Source organism: Galleria mellonella, unplaced genomic scaffold (genome assembly GCF_026898425.1).
Source record: "Galleria mellonella isolate WM207_F2 unplaced genomic scaffold, CSIRO_AGI_GalMel_v1 utg65, whole genome shotgun sequence".
Classification (NCBI taxonomy): Eukaryota; Metazoa; Arthropoda; class Insecta; order Lepidoptera; family Pyralidae; genus Galleria; species Galleria mellonella.
The window spans coordinates 10,790,120-10,808,316 of NW_026442138.1; the positions used below are offsets into that span (position 1 = coordinate 10,790,120).

The window sequence follows — 18,197 nt, forward strand, 5'->3', positions numbered from 1 at the left end:
AAAAAATTGTTGTCAAATTTGCACAAAAAATATATATATATAGAAATCAGCCGATATTACGTATTTGTTTACGTCACGTTTGGAATCTTTCTGGGAATCGAACATTTCTCTCTGTCTCTTCAAATGTGAATTATTGTTGTAGATTCCTTTATCTTTGAAGTTGACAAAATGATTAGTATAAAAAAAAGACAAGAGACTCATAAAGAGACAAAAAAATTAATTAATCAATAGTTTTTTGGAGAGACCGAGTGGATGTCGACCTAACTGGATATTTCTGTGCCTCTAGTGAGAAAGGGTTCAATTCAAAATGGTCACTTTTCAGGAGAGCCAAAAAACTATTTTAAATAAAGAAAAAAAATCTCCTGCTTTTATTATTTGCTAATTGAACAAGTCAATGATTGCATTTATAGTAATTTTTTCTCCTCTTTCTTATGAAATTGTCGGTTTTTGTGTAAAACCTATAGTTTTAAAAATAATTCTATTATACCTAATCACACTTAACAAAAATATTAAAATTATGATGTGAAAATAGTTTTAAGTTGAATTGAAACTATTTTATTGAAGTATTGAAGAAAAACAATGATGTGTATTTTACGCTATAAAAAAATAATCGCTATTAAATGGTGTAAAAGGGTTCAAATCGAACTGATTCATTTTACAAAAATAATTTTTGTAAAATATTGTAGTTTTATTTCTAATTATGACTTTTTTACCACAAATATTTTGTTAATTGTAGCCTTTTACATGTTTACTATCTCTATTGTTTTTAAAGATATCGTTACGATTCTTATACCATTCGAAAGAGAAAAATTTGCTTATTTAAAGTAGCCTAAAAAAGAAAAAGGCTATAACTTGAGTTATACCCTTTCTCACTAGAGGCACAGATTTTACTAGCCGTGGGGACTACCTTCCCCATTACCACAATAGTTGGAGAATTGCTATAAGCTTGATATTTCGATTTGCTTCTTTTACTAATTCGCCATCGTATACCGATAGCGCAGGCGCGGTTACCATTCCATTATTATCCACTAAAAAAAATTCTCCTATCAATATTTGTATAGTCATAAGTACCTTTAAGTGGTCAAGATAATATCTTAGTACGTAACATCCAATGATTTCATTGTTTTATATCGAATTGTATTACTGATCTAAATAGCAGCAATGGACTTTGATATATTTACGAGACCGGTTCAGTTATATACCTACTTATAATATATTTTAGAAAGTAACGTGGTCACGCGTCTTGTAATCTCGTTTGCGATCCTCTTCGCTTTAGTAAGCCCATATATTCTGTGGACACGTGTTATATTTAATTTCTTTTTAATTCATATTAAGGTAAAGCATTTAATATTTAGATGTATTTAAAAATAAATTACGTATTTTTATTTAAAAGTTACTTAAGCTTGTTAGTAGATACTTAAAATTTTATTTTTAACTTTGTTTTTGGGGGGTATCGGTTATGGAATTGTATTTTTTTTATTGTTCATGCCTGTCTATATCATTATATTAGTTCTTAACTATCCACTGCTGAAGAGAAGCCTTTCCCTTGGCTTGGTAAACGGGTCAGCAACCGCAATTAGGCTTTTAGAGATGTTTTGAGAAGGACAGCGTCCCGCTGCTGAATATGAACCCATAGGTATACATTACTTTTCGAGACGATTGTTTCAAAACTTCTAAATTTAAAATTTATTACCTCTCTCTCTCTCTCTACACTCTGCAGTTAAAAACTGATTTTTATTTATTTTTATGCTACATGGTTTTTTAGTTATGATTCAAAATATAAGAAAAAAAAAACATTATCTCCGAAGTTTATGAAACGAACAGTCTAAAATAATTGTTTATAAAGGTATATATAAATATTATAGGAAAAATACAAAGATTGTTTTAAAAAAATTTCAAAGAGAAACTTAATTTCACATTTACAACCTCAATACGATAATACTAATTGAAATAACAACAATAATAGTATTTGTTAGGGGTCCATTGCATTTAAAAATACATTCAATCATCATCATCATCTTTCTACCCTTATCTCAATCATTTGGGGTCGGCGTAATATGATTTTATCCATATTACAAAAAGATTTGGTTTTTTAGTTTTACGACCGGCCACCTGCCTGACGTCAACCCTCTTACAAAAAATACATTCAATAAGGTAGCCATTTTATATCATATATTATTAACTAGATATATTTTAATTTTCAATAGATTTTAGAATGCTAGTACAAATGAATCGGAACGGTAGGTATATAGCAAAAATATTTTTTCCAAGTACCGCTCCGATTGATTTGTATTATGTTATGATAATTGCAAATTTTTAATACGTTTGTTTAGTTAGTGGTTTTATTTCTCGTGGTCTTTCGATGTATTTTTTATATACATATTTATTTTATACGTATTTTTTTTTTGATGGGTGAAAATGGTATGATAATCCCGCCTGCGCTAACGGGATACGCTGGCAGAGCACCAGTGAAGGGTGATAGATGAGAATGAAAACAGGCCAGTAAGCCCATCATGAGGAATTCATCAGGAATTAATCTTGATAGTTTCCAGGGAGAACTGCGAGAAGGTCGACCTGGTTGGATATATTGCTAGCAATAGGATTCTCAATCTCCATTACTAACAATCCCTTTCCCCTCATTTTATACGTATTGTGCTGTCCTCCTGGTGTGGTAGGTAGGTGTAGGAAATAATCTTCTATCTATACTCTATACTTATAATAAATCTGTAGAGAGGTGAAATTATATTTATATAATTTATAGATTTTGATACATTAAATTACAAGTAACCATTGTTATATGAACTAAATAATATTTAGTCTTTTTAAACAGAGATTTGTTAAACACTGTTTCGATAAACAGCGTTTTAATTATTTATTGTAGTAAGATCGTAATCGAAACGAAATAACCACTTGCTTGTTATAAACATACTGTGCATTCTTTTTTTTTTATACAACTAAGAATGGCAAACAAGCCATGATCTTGATGGCCCACCTGATGGAAAGTGGTATTCGTCGCCTATAGACATGAGCAGTACCATGGACATAACAGAGTATACTGTTTCGCCCATGATACCCCCCATGCGTTGCCATTCCTGAGGACTCGGGTGTTATTCCTCCGTACCCAGTAAATTCACGCCATATCCCGCCCTTCAAATCGAAACACAGCTATGCAAACACAACTGCTTTACGGTTGAAACACGAATGGGACAGAGGTACCGAAGCAATCGACTTTTGTACAAAGTCTCCCTCTGGTTTATCTATGGTACCCTCAACGAGGGAGCCCAACTCGTACTTGACCGGTCTTTGACCTTGTTGCCAGGTTGACAAAAGTTGACTCTGTCACCAATTGAATTTGGTGATCCATCTGACGATCTGTTTGTAAAAATATACTTGCTGTGAAGTTTTATTTACTTTGTGAATTTTTGTTCACAGCCAAAACCAGTACAAACTACTCAGTCTAAGCAATCTGCGCCTGCTGTTTCCGACGCTGTTCAACTCAACGAGCAGATCACCAAGCAAGGCGACTTGGTCCGCTCTCTCAAGACCGCAAAAGCCGAAAAGAGTAAAATTGACGAGGCCGTCAAGTCCTTATTGGATCTTAAAGCCAAGTACAAAGCTGCCACTGGCCAGGTTAGTAACATTATAAATAAAAAATTTACGATGATTCAGTTGTATAGTGCTAGCAATATACCCTGTCAAGTCGACCTTCACGTGGATTTTATTTAATTCACGAGACGGCTTTAGAACAAAACATTTAACACCATCAATACAGACTAGACTACCAAAGGGGGACTTTGTACAAAAGTCGATTGCTTGGGTACCTCTGTCTCATTCGTGTTTCTACCGTGAAGCAGTTGTGTTTACATGGCTGTGTTTCGGTTTGAAGGGTGGGATATGACGTGAATTTACAGGGTACAGAGGAATAACACCTGAGTTCTCAGGAATGGCAACGCATGGGGGGTATCATGGACGAAACAGTATATTATGTCCATGGTACTGCTCATATAGGCGACGGTTACCACTTTCCATCAGGTGGGCCGTTAGCTTGTTATACTATGATACACACAGGTGATGCCGTGGGATACAGCTAGTAATGTTAACAATAACAAATAAATGATTCTATTTATTAAAAATTTGTACACCAAAGTTGACAATTTACGCAGTATTGATGTGGTAAATAGGTAAGTATTATACATACGTAGGCAGTGTGTGTAAAATGCATCCATTTGCAGTTTCAAATTAAATGAGAAGTTTATTGATGAAATTGCAAAGTGTGCAGTGTTTGAAGAACGTTACTATAAGGCTAGGTCACGAATATGTGTATCGGCATGTTTTTATAGCGCTACTAGCTTTTTCCTGCGTCTTCGTGCGCATAACTTGGATATGTTTACTGACCACAGTTAGAAGTATGAAAAGTGAGTTCGAGAAATTACCGTTATATGGATCATCATAAACTAAAATTTTAATATTACTAGCGACCCGCCCCGGCTTCGCACGGGTGCAATGCTGATACTTAATAACGCCGCAAGCCCCCCAATTACATTACGACGTTACATTAGAAACCTCTAAAATTATCAGTGTTCCTCTACTATATTATGCATGTATTATACATATAAACATTGCTCTTGAATTACTCTATCTATTAAAAAAACTGCATCAAAATCTGTTGCGTAGTTTTAAAGATCTAAGCGTACATAGGGACAGATAGACGGGAATCGACTATGTGCTGATTGGCTTAAATTAATTAGAAATTTAGTCCATATTGAGCCTTACAATAAAGATTTTGCTGTGATATGAAATTAATATTTTAATTTTGGTTATTAAAGAAATAGCTTCTCAGAATCGACCCCAGTATATTCTCCTATGATATTTGTCATGTCTCTAATTAATATCTAAGCAATATCATTGTTTATGACTTATAAGTCATAAACAGCGATATTGCTTTCTATAAATTATCAGTTTGTTTACTAGTTGGATATAATTTTTATACGAATATATATATATAAAAGAATCGCCGTTCATTAAACACTCTAAGACTCAAAAACAGCTTGATCGATTTGATTGTTTTTTCGTTTTATTTTTTGAAATGCAGGGTTAGACAAATAAAGAAAAAAAAAACCTTAAAGTTCAGCTTAAAACTTTTTTTATTCTTAAGGGCTTGTTGTTGTTGTTGTTGTTGTTACCTTGTTGTTGTATACCTTGTTGAGCTATATCAGACCTATTGTACTTTGAACTGAATAAAATAGGTAATTGTGTATAGTAATTGCTACTTCGAAATTCTTTTAATAGATTGCGTTAGAAATTAGGTGATAGAAAGTTCACCGAGTCAGCTAGTTAATAAAAGAATGCAGGTAAAAAAAAGCAGGTTCTCAGAAACCATCATATTGTATCCAAATATTCATACCGGCTGTAACGGAAACTTTTAATCCGACCCATAACATATTTTTTTATACCATGGATGTTGCAAACAAGCATGCAGCCCGTCTGATGGTAAACGATTACTGTAATCTATGGACGCCTGCAACACTATGGGTATGACGTAACGTTATCGACCCTGAAGAAAACTTAATTCTTATTAATTTACTTTAATAAACCAAGTTTGTTATTCGTAACAATAAATAACTTCTAAAGAACATGAGTCATGTCGTTACACTATATATTAGATATTTAATATCATGTAATCATTACAGTGAACTTGTAGTGTTTAATTACAATGAGTTCTAATTAGGTTTACGTTACGCCAAGTTAGGTATTTTATTCGACCATATTTATTTATTTATTTAAAAATTACTCACCACACTTACAGTCTCCCAAAGCCATAGGTTTATTTTACAAACATACAAATTTTGTACAACAGTTTAAAAATATGCCTATTTTGTCATTAAATATATCAATATCTGGCTGCTGAGCAATCAGAGAATTGAGCAGAGAAATAGCCTGATAAGTGGGAGCAAACTGAGCAGTACAGGTGTGTAACGCAGTGTAGGACGATCCCCCACTAGATGGAATGACGACCTGAAATGCATTGTAGGAAGTCAGTAGATGCATGGCTCGGGACCGTTCTTTATGGCAGTCTATGGGGGAGGCTTGTGTCCAGCAGCGGACGGATAATGGCTGAAATGATGATTATGATATTTAAATATATTCATTATTAGTTTTTTTTTTTTTTCAGTTTGCGTAATCGGAATATGTTTACTGACCGGGATAAAAGTAGCCTATATCATTGTCCATACTATATAATACATGTATACCAAATTTCATAGAGATTGTTTAAACTGTAAAAAGGTGACAAACAAATTCACTTTTACATTTATAATATTAGTAAGGCTAAGCATTAAAATATATTACCCTTATATTACCTCTATATTACATGTTTGTAAAATATGCTGGTTTTTGTATGTATAATATTATTATTTATATTAATTGTTTGCTGTATTGAATATATATTTTGTTCTATTTCAATTGTTTATAAATTTTCTTTTTTATAAAAAAACTATAATTGTCAGTATATGTAAAAAAGGTTCATTTAGAACATTACCCTCTGTCTTTTTCACAATGTCCTCTACCCAAAGATTGTCTGAAAGAAATTTCTTGGCCATAAAGCCGCCTTTTGTATCACTTACTTTATAAATTGTGCAATAAAGTGTAAATAAATTATTTATTATAATTTTTTTATTCATTTCATTCAGGAATGGAAACCTGGAGCATCTCCAGCGCCTACCAATACACCAGTTACAGGTGATGCCGTGAAGTTGGATCAAGAAATCACGAAGCAAGGCGATCTCGTCCGTTCGCTCAAAAGTGCTAAGGCTGAAAAGGCCAAAATCGACGAAGCTGTGAAGGCCTTATTGGATCTTAAAGCAAAATATAAGACTACTACTGGACAGGTAAAAAATGTATAATATAGTACTAGTAAGCCGTACCAACTTTGCATGATCTTTTTTTTGTAAATATAATTAATTGTATTCCACAAAAAAAACACTACATTTATGGCAAAACGTACTAAATCGTTTTATTTAAATTTTTATTTGACCAATCTGTAAGTATATTCTTTCAGATAAAAAATAATTTTCCAAATCGATTTACAACTGACGGTATATACATTTACACAGTACAGAGAAATAACACCTAAATCCTCAGGAATGGCAACGCATGGGAGATATCATAAACGAAACAATATTACTACTTATGTACTCTGTCCATGTACTGCTCATGTCTAAATGCGACGGTTACTACTTTCTTTCAGGTGGGCCGTCAGCTAGTTTGCCATTCTAAGTTACATATAAAAAATGAATATAAACTGATTACTAAATTAAATCGAATCTTAAATCGAAATTTTAAAGAGCTGTAACTTCTTGGAAATGATTGTAATATTTATTTTTTACATTTAGGAGTGGAAACCTGGAGCTTCTCCAGCGCCTGCTAAAACACCAGCCACGGGCGACGCCGGAAATTTGGATCAAGAAATCACGAAGCAAGGTGATCTTGTACGTTCGCTCAAAAGTGCCAAAGCCGAAAAGGCCAAGATCGATGAAGCAGTGAAGGTTTTATTGGACCTCAAAGCGAAGTATAAGGCTGCTACAGGACAGGTTAGATTAATGAATCCTATAAAAACATGAACTAGTGGGTAAACAAAACTCATAGATCCATTATCAAAACTAAGAAAGAAGTTGTCTCCTGAATTTCTTGCGACTTCCTTGAGCTGTGACGTTAACTCCTTAAGAGGTTACGACTTCTAATTTTTTTCTTCAATCTTCATCCTCAGTCAGAACCATCATTTTAGAAAAAAAAAATAATGTCATAATTTTTTTTATTATAAAATATTTTTTATCATCATCATCATATCAGGTATTAACTGTCAACTGCTGAACATAGATCTTCCCCATAAGGGGAGTACTACCAGTAGTTGCCACGCTTGGCAGGCAGATTGGCAAATACAGTTAGGCTTTTGTTGATTTTGCTAAAAGAGACGCTGCTGCCCATCTCTCAGTCATTAAGTGCCCTTAGTCAACTCATACACACAAGGGTTTTTTTATGTAACAACAAAGTGGTAACTGTCGCCTATAGGCATGAGCAGTACCATGAGCATAACAGAGTATACTGTTTCGCCCATGACACCCGCCATGCGTTGCCATTCCTGAGGACTCAGGTGTTATTCCTTCTTACCCTGTAAATTCACTGCGATATCCCACCCTTTAAACCAAAACACAGCCATGAAAATACAACTGCTTCACGGTAGAAGCACGAATGGGACAGAGGTGCCCAAGCAAATGACTTTTGTACAAAGTCTTCCTCTGGTAAATTCATTCTATGATCCCAGGATCACACAGTTGAATAGCAAAATAATGTTACAGGAATGGAAACCCGGTAACACGGCACCTGTGCAAAAGACGAACGACGGTGGAGTGAGTGAACTGTTGTCCCAGATCACAGCGCAGGGTGATAAGGTACGGAAGTTGAAGGCTGAGAAGGCAGACAAGGCGGCCGTCGACGCTGAGGTAAGAGACACTGGGGATAATAGTACCAATTTTACTTAACTGCAAGTGCTCTCAAACTTATTTCGTCTAATGTCAATTTTCAGAATTAGTTATTTTTTAACACCATTAAATTGTTTTTCTAACGTCAAGATTTTTTTTTAAACTTTACTACATTTTTAATAGGTATATTAGTATAGCAATATTTAATTAACTATGAGTTATTTTGCCACGAAAACAGTTCTGAGTTCAAATTTAAAATAATTAATTATTATAATGATGACCCGACTGGAGCTCGTGGACATTCATGATTAAGAGTCTTGGATGGCCTCGACTGTGTCACCCATGACACCCTCCACCCTAAAATATACATCTTAATTATAATGTCCCCAAAGTCAATTTGGGGACATTACATATAATTAAGATGGTGTTCCACAAAAAAAGACTTAAACTGCCACATAACCAGTTATTTTGATTTTAAAACTAAAACACTGAACTAATTTTGATAAAATTCCTTTGTGACCAATTTGTAAGTATATCCTTTCAGATAAAAAAGAATTTTCCAAATCTGTTTATTACTAACGGGGATATGAGGTAACAAACGAAAAAAAAAATACAACCGTATAGATAACCTCTTTTTTTAAGTCGGTTGAAAAATTATTTATGTTCGACTTCTAATTGTTCACAGGTAAAAACCCTTCTGAGTCTCAAAGCACAATATAAAACCCTAACCGGCACTGATTGGACACCTAACGCTACTGCGAATAATTCCCAGGTTAGTGAGACATTTACGTAATTGTAACATATTGATGATTAAAGATTGTGTCCCATAAAAAGAACCGACCTCAATTATGGCAAAATCAGTTATTTTACATACTTACATACATATCTGTCACGCCTGTCTTCCATTAGGGTAGGCAGAAACAATGGAACGCCAAATGCTTCGATTCAAACAAACCTCTTTTAAAATTCAAAATCAGTTATTTTAATATATGAATTTATTAATAAATCTATTAATTCTATTAAAATTAAACTACTAAATCGATTTTGATAAAATAACTATGGGAATAATGTGTAATGTCCAGCAGTGGACGGATAATGGTTGAAATGATGGTTATGTGTAAGTATATCCTTTCAGATTAAAAAATAATTTTCCAAATCGGTTTATGTTATTATGAGGTAACAAACATGACAAAAATATAAACAAATTGAGTACCTCTTTCTTTTTGAAGTCGGTTGAAAATATGGAAGGCTTTTTTAAAACACAAAGAGCAAACGAGCATGCGGCTCACCTGATGGTTATTGATTATCCCCGCCTATGATCAACCGCAATCAATTTCAAAAGTTCAATGTTCTAAGTAGTTTGTATACTATGAACTAGACATTTAGCTAAACCAAAAAATACCAAACATTAAAATTCATTCTACAAAGACGTCAATAATAAAAAATACAGAAAATATATCTAAATGGATGTAATTAATAAACTTTCTACATTTATGTAGAAACAAGTCACAAAAAGAAGTGATAAAATCTTGAAAACAAATGTCACGAAGAGACGAGATTAATCTGCCAATTAACAAAAAATCGAAAAAAAAAATTTTTGGCGTTCTACTGCTACTATTATAAATACAGTTAAAGATTAACGAATGTATGAATGTTTGTTATTCTTTCATGCCAAAACTACTGAACGGATTAGAATTACATTTGGATTATTGTAACAAATATTATTCAGTTTATATCATAAGTTAGAATATAAAATACTATATATTTAAACATACCTATATATTTAGTTTAATAAATTATGTATTTGATATTTTTGTGCAATATAGGCTTTTGTATTATAATCACGAAAAAATTAATTCACTCTTTTGCCACCTACCCACTTCTATCTGTTCTCCTTTAACCAAAGGTTGTCTGTAAGAGATTGTCCTAGTGATAAGAACGCCTTTGTACTTTTACCAGTATGTATATATTTCAATCTGTATTTATGTTACTGTATTTCACTTGAATTATTCAATTGTCATTGTACATTTTTATGTTTCTAGTGCAACAAAGAGTTAAATAAATAAATAAATATTTATGCACATCACCTTTTTATGTTGTTTTGGCTAAAATAAATAAATTATTTGTTTACTTCTAAAAAAATAATATATGCCGTGGTAACCAGTAATTAAGCCAACACTATATACTTACCTGAACTATTTGCTTGAGATAAAAATTGTAATCATAGTGTATGTGTTCTTGGTTGCTCTAATAAAAAAAAAAGACGTTCTAAATCTGGTTGTGGTGACGTATCTGTAGTACGAGTATAATAAATAGATACGCCCATGTTTTATTTTACTACTTTAATTCGATAGCAGTCATTAGTATTATTAAATTTATAACACACTGTATCGCTTCATTAATCCGTGTAGAGTTTATCGATAATTTACTATTGAAACATTGTAAATATTATCGCTTCTTTTACAATATTTAGTGCAAACGTTTTAAAAAATACAGCACGTTTGAGGATGACATTTTGAAACCAGACTCATGTTTAATTTTTATTTCTTTTTTAATAAAACGATGCAAAAGTACATGTATTTTAAATAACATATTGTTACTATGCAGATTTCATATAATTTTAGTGTATATTTATAAAAGAAAATTACTCGCCCGTTTACAGCCTGCTAACACAGCACCTGTGCAGAAGACGAACGACGGTGGAGTGAGTGAACTGTTGTCCCAAATCACAGCGCAGGGCGATAAGGTACGGAAGTTGAAGGCTGAGAAGGCGGACAAGGCGGCCGTTGACGCTGAGGTAAGAGACACTGGGGACAGTAGTGCCAAATTTATTTTAATATGAAAATGAAATGAAATAAAGATTTATTATAAAAAAATATACATATAACTGTAATTTAAATAAGTTACAGTGCGGCCAATTCTCAGTTCTCATTTCTATAATAAGTTTATTACCTTTAACATAATATTTTATTTTGATAATTTCGCAAAAGTTATTGCAAAGAAATTTATTTTTTATGTTAAACAATTTAAGGTATTGTGAAGAACTGGTGTCTGAAGTAAGATATACCTTTGTTACGTATCACTGGGTCCTCACCCTACAGTGTTTTTTTTTATGGGTGATAATGGAATAGTAACCACGCCTGTGTTAACGGTATACGGTGGCGGGGTACCAGTGAGGGATATTAGATGATGATGAAAAGGCAAGTCAGTTAGCCCATCGTGACGAATTCCACTAGATTTAACCACGATCGTTTCCAAGAAGATTCGCGTAAAGGTCTACCTAATAGATTGTATTGCTATTAATGGGCCAGTTTTTTTTTTTTGATGGGTGAAAATGGTATGGTAACCCCGCCTGCGCTAACGGGATATGCTGGCGAAGCACCAGTGAAAGGTGATAGATGAGAATAAAAACAGGCCAGTTAGCCCATCATGATGAATTCATCAGGAATTAACCATGATAGTTTCCAGGGAGAACCGCGAGGAGGTCGACCTGGTTGGGTATATTGCTAGCAATTGGATTCTCAGTCTCCATTACTAACAATCCCTTTCCCCCCAGTAATGGGCCAGTTAGATCTTATTACTAACAATCCCTTTTCACTACCACGGTGTTGGCACTATTGCCCAGTTTGTTCTGGTTATGAATATAATAACAGGACTAAAATTAATATATAACTAATATTTTACAGGTAAAAACACTTTTGAATCTGAAGGCACAGTACAAGACGATCACTGGCACCGATTGGACGCCAAACGCTTCTGTTGCAAATAATAAACAGGTTAGTGACAATATATCGACATATATACTAATATCACAAATATAAAAGGTAAGATTTAATTTTTAGTATGTTTTTTTATTTGTAGTGGATAAAATCAAAAATACTCAAATCGATTTTAAAAACTCTTTCATCTATAGGAAGCTGCATTATCAGCAAGTAATATATACAGCAAAGAATAACACCTTAGTCCTTAGGGATGACAACGCATGCGGGGTATCATGGGCGAAACAGTACACTCTGTTATGTTCATAGTACTGCTCATGTCTATAGGCGACCGTTACGACTTTCCATCAGGTGGGCCGTCAGCTTGTTTGCCGTTCTAAGTTGCATAAAAAGATGAGCGACTAATATAGGTGTAATATGATATTATGGTAAAAAAATTAGAACTCCGTATGAAAATTACAGTAATATAACCAAAATAAAAAATAAAATTTTATATAAAGGTAATGTAAAGTACTAATTTATCTTTCTGTATTTATTTTAATCCCGACTGGATTGCTTATTTTCTATAAATGATGATGATGATGATGATAACATTAACTGCCAGTGCTTAATATATCACTATGTAACATAGGCTTCCCCCTTGGTAGGTCACGTTTGGCAGGCGAGTTGTCAACCGCAGTTGGATATTTGTTTTTTTTATAACACAGGGAGCAAACAAGCATGTGGCTCACCTGATGGTAAATGATCACCGCCGTTCATGATCACTCGCAACACCAGAGGCAACGCAGGTGTGCTGCTGGCCTTTTAAAAAGGAAAATGTATTATTTTAAAAGTGACGCTGCTGCTTTACGACGCCCCACGAAAAGGAAAGGGCGGCCCATTTTATGTCGGGACTACATGACATTACTACATTGCATAAATACAAATATGTAACTAAATGCTTACATTACAATACAACAGTGTATATATACAATACTTCTTGACGAGGAGCTTCACGTCTTTTACTGTTTATACTAAAACAGAATGCTTAGATTTTTTCCATTCGTTGTTAATTATCATATAATATTTATTTTAAAATTATTTATTTAACCAACTCACCTAATAATTACTAGTTAGTTCACCAAACTGTATAAAATAGTTTATTGACTAAAATTCTTTACTTCTTCTTTTTCTTCATTACTTCGTTGATGCATAGAAAATAAATATATATATATATATATATATATATATATATATATATATATATATATATATATATATATATATATATATATATGGTATATATATAGAAAATACATATAAATAAATAAATGTATAACATGTACACAATATTTGCTTCTATAGTCTATTTATATATTGAATAGCTAAAAACAACTCCTTAGTTAATTTTTATTATATATATAAATAGATACTCGTTTAACATAATTATGATAGTCTGTTCTAGTACCGTAATAATTTATTTCTCTATTCGTTGGAACACCAACAGCATATTGCATTATAACATATATAACAAACATTAAATATTAATGCAATAATTAATATGTTATGTCCAAGCTAATTTATTGTTTATATTATGTTTACTTTGACAGCAAACTCCAGCAACAATGAATGTCAATGGTGGGGATAGTGCAGCGGCCATCGTTGCAGAGATTACGAAGCAAGGCGATATCGTTCGAGACCTTAAGGCTAAGAAGGCAGACAAGGTAAAACTGTATTAATTTATAAGAACAAAAAATGGGTCTTTTAAAGTTTGTGATTGGTTAACATTCAAAATAGGCAAAATCTGAACCCGTAATTTTGTTATTCTTAGACATTTGAACTTTATACTTACACTAGATGATTTAAAATAAATTTTAGACATTTATCTGATATGTTATATGAGGAAGTATCCCATTGTTTCAAAAAAAAGATTGCTTACGATATTTAAAAAAATATGAAAAAAAGAAAAACTACATGTTTTAACTACTGTATCTACAATCCTATGAAGCTCTCTGCTTACCCCTTAATAATTCTTAAGGAAGACAAAAATACACAGATATTAATTATAAATAAATATTCTACAATTTTAATTCATTGTTACCAGGCGACCATAGATGCGGAGGTGAAGAAGTTGCTAAACCTCAAGGCGAGCTACCAAACGTTAACGGGCACTGCGTACGCACCGCCGGCGCAGGCCCGCGAAAGTAAACCGAAAGAGAAAAAAGAAAAACCTAAAGAGGCTAAAGCAGAGAAGCCGAAAGAAAAGGTCTGTTTAATTGATCTTGTTTTATATATTTAGAAATCACACACAAGTATCACACAGTATCACACACAAGCCCAAGAGGTTTAAGTGGTACTAAAAATCCAATTTTTTTAATGTATTTATGTATGATAATTAAATAAAAAAAAAATTAATACTAGCTGACTCGGTAAACGTTGTTTTACCATATATACTATTTTTAGAACTATACATGACAAAATATCGTACTACAATTATTATATTCGATTGTCATCTTGCAGCCCTATTGCGGCATATAAAAATTGCGATTAAACAATAGAGGTTGATCGTAAAAGCGTGAAAATTTTAATTTGTATGTATTTTTCAATGCTTAATCATAATAAAATAAAAATAAAAAAAAAAAAATGTCAGAATAATAAAAAAAATATTTAGGGGTTATCATTGAGGGGTATGAAAAATAGATGTTGGCCAATTCTCAGACCTACCCGATATGTACAGAAAATTTCATAAAAATCGATAAAACTGTTTCGGAGGAGTTTGGTAACAAATACCGCGACACGAGAACTTTATATATTAGATATCAAAGTTACTATTGTTTTAGGTTAGTTTATCAATTATGCTAGTTTATGCAAATAAACGATTGGTTGATTGATTTCCAGTTATCTTTACTTACTTCGTAAACAAGTTATTGTAAAAATCCTACTAATAATTATTTCAAATGTAAAAGTTTATAAAGATGTTTGACTAATCTTGATTACCCTGATTTTGTTTTAATGGGTGATAATGGAATGATAATCCCGCCTGTGCTAACGGTATACGCTGGCGGGGCACCACTGAGGGATGATTGGTGAGAATGAAAAGGCAGGTCAGATAGCCTATCGTGATGAATACACCTGGAATTCAGCATGATGGTTTCCCGGTTGGGGGGCACGTGGAATGCATTTGAATTTGTTAAAGAGTAAATTTATATCGTGAGTTAATGCGTAACGTGCTTTATATACTAATGCACACGGGCAAAGCCACGGGAAACTAGTAAATAATCTAAGTTAAAAATTATGCACATAAATAAAAAAAATTGCATTTTTTTATCACAGTCACCAAAACCAGTCAAAGAGGAGTCGTCAACAGGCGTGAAGAAGGTGACAAGACTTGGCCTGGAAGCCAGCAAGGACACAAATCTACCCGAATGGTACTCACAGGTCATAACCAAATGTAAGTTCATTCGTAATTTTAGCACAAAATGTGGGAAATCAATTATCAACAACGAATGTCGTTGAACTGAACTGAACATGTTAAATGTGTTTTAGATAGAATAAGACGCCGCACGTTGCCATCTCGTTCTAACCTACGCATAGGGTAACGATAACGTATCTATTGATAGTTCCGTTTGCCACATGCAGGAAGGGCTTTGTCGCCATTCATATTTCGCAATTTTTTTTGGGTTTATTTTTTTTATAGTTTTATTTATAGTATTTTTTTATGAGAAGTGATACAAAAGGCGGCCTTATCGCTAAGCAATCTCTTCTAGACAACCTTTGTAGAGAACATTGAGAAAAAAGAAAATTAGATTATTTTATTTTTAATGAATATGATATTTGATTTATTATTTATTGCATTCCATATAAAATTACAATAGGTGGTTATTACGAGTTTCATAATAATGAAATTTTATATTGAATGAAACTTGTACAAAAGTCGATTGCTTGGGTACTTCTGTCCCATTCGTGTTTCAACCGTGAAGCAGCTGTGTTTGCATGCCTGTGTTTCGGTTTGAAGGGTGGGATATGGCGTGAATTTACAGGGTACAGAGGAATAACACCTGAGTCCTCAGGAATGGCAACGCATGAGGGGTATCATGGGCGAAACAGTATACTCTGTTATGTCTATGGTACTGCTCATGTCTATAGGCGACGGTTACCACTTTCCATCAGGTGGGCCGTCAGCTTGTTTGCCATTCTAAGTTATATAAAAAAAAATAAAAAAAAACATTGTTTAGATACATAATTTTCTTACCCCTAACTACATATTATTCTAACATACATGCTTCATAAATGTAAAAGTAAATTAAAGGTAGCTCAAGGTCTAGGCGGTTAGAGTGTTCAGAAAATATTTCAAAATACTCAACCATACGTTAAATAATTTATTGTTATTTAGAATTGCATGGAAAAAATGTTTTAAAAATTAATTTTGTCAACACAGCGGAAATGATAGACTACTACGACATATCCGGGTGCTATATCCTCCGGCCGTGGTCGTACAGCATATGGGAGGTGATACGTAACTTCCTCAGCACTGAATTCAAGAAACTTGGCGTGAAAGATGGATACTTCCCCATATTCGTATCTAAGGTGAGCTTTTGAATATAAAGTTAAACTTTCATCTCACTTCTAGGTAGTGTCTCAATCCTTAATATTATAACGTAAACGATCTAAAAGCTCTTGGTAACAGAGGACGCCACCGTCACAGTAATCACTGTAGTAGTAGTTAAAATACATAAAGGGATGTAACATAATAATTCCCAAGAATGGAAAGCATGTGTTTCACGGGGTACCATGAGTATCATAGGCAATTCTGTCCATGCTACTGTTCATGTCTATGCGCGATGGTTACCGCTTTCCATCAGATGGGCCGTTAGCTTATAAAAAATCGGGCAAGACATACTAGATGGCATTGAAATCGAGACTTGTGGCCTTTATTGATAATTTTGTATTTAAAAATAATTTGATGCATTTCTAATATGGCGAATGATTTTACTTATTTTTTACTAATATAATAATTAAATTATGCGTCCCGTGTGCCAAGCGTGGCGATTACTGGCAAAACTCCCCTTATGGGGAAGGCTTATGTCCAGTCTATATGTAAAATAAAATATTGTACTTACTTTATCTATACTTATATTACTGTAGAGAGGTCTATTCTGTACATGAAATATTTTTCCAAAATAACTATCAGGGGCTGATCAGTGATCGATACTGATGCCAAAAATGCAATCAATAAAAATTTTATCTGTCTGTCTGTATGTTCGTTATAGAAACAAAAACTACACGACGGATTTTAACGTAACTTGATACAATTATTCTTCATACTCCTGGGCAGGTTATAGTATACTTTTCATCACGCCACGATCAATGGGAGCAGAGCAGTGAAGGGAAATGTTAAAAATGTCCACTCGTGCGACGCCAGGACGGGCCGCTAGTCATAAATAAAGTAAAATTGTACACAGGCGGCGTTAGAACGCGAAAAGACGCACATAGCGGACTTCGCGCCGGAGGTGGCGTGGGTGACGCACTCCGGGTCGTCGGAACTGGCCGAGCACATCGCTGTGCGACCCACCTCCGAGACTGTCATGTACCCCGCGTACGCAAGGTGGATACAGAGCCACCGCGACCTGCCGCTCAAGCTCAACCAGTGGAACAACGTCGTGGTTAGTATTCCTTTAATAGCCGATAAGGGAATGCCAATCCCGCCTACGCTGTCGGTATACTCTAGTGGGGCACCAATGAGGGATGATAGATGAGGGTGAAAGCAGGTCAGTTAGCCCATCGTAAAGAATTCTACGAGAGTTAACCACGATGCTTTCCAGTCGCAGAGTTAACTGCGTGGAGGTCGACCTGATAGGGTACATTGCTAGCGATGAGGCTGTTAGACCCCATTACTAACAATCCCTTTCCCCGTGGTTGGTATTTATATCATATACAATAGTTATTCCAGCCTACCATTATCTATCATAGGTATATTTAAGGAGGGGTGGGGAGACGGCGGGGAGCATGTCACGTCTGAGAA

At 33.9% G+C, this 18,197-nt stretch overlaps 1 protein-coding gene across 2 annotated transcripts in view; it reads left to right on the plus strand.

Moving 5' to 3' along the window:
* Positions 1 to 18,197, plus strand: part of LOC113510506 (bifunctional glutamate/proline--tRNA ligase) — a 60,187-nt gene that overhangs the window by 36,029 nt on the left and 5,961 nt on the right. For both annotated transcript variants that reach the window (XM_052900763.1, XM_052900764.1), the window contains exons 14-25: positions 3,433 to 3,630; positions 6,690 to 6,887; positions 7,392 to 7,589; positions 8,355 to 8,498; positions 9,163 to 9,249; positions 11,140 to 11,274; positions 12,164 to 12,253; positions 13,786 to 13,899; positions 14,280 to 14,441; positions 15,509 to 15,626; positions 16,614 to 16,762; positions 17,638 to 17,838. In XM_052900763.1, the coding sequence (XP_052756723.1) occupies positions 3,433 to 3,630; positions 6,690 to 6,887; positions 7,392 to 7,589; positions 8,355 to 8,498; positions 9,163 to 9,249; positions 11,140 to 11,274; positions 12,164 to 12,253; positions 13,786 to 13,899; positions 14,280 to 14,441; positions 15,509 to 15,626; positions 16,614 to 16,762; positions 17,638 to 17,838 (1,794 nt within the window). The remainder of the gene's footprint in view (positions 1 to 3,432; positions 3,631 to 6,689; positions 6,888 to 7,391; positions 7,590 to 8,354; positions 8,499 to 9,162; positions 9,250 to 11,139; positions 11,275 to 12,163; positions 12,254 to 13,785; positions 13,900 to 14,279; positions 14,442 to 15,508; positions 15,627 to 16,613; positions 16,763 to 17,637; positions 17,839 to 18,197) is intronic.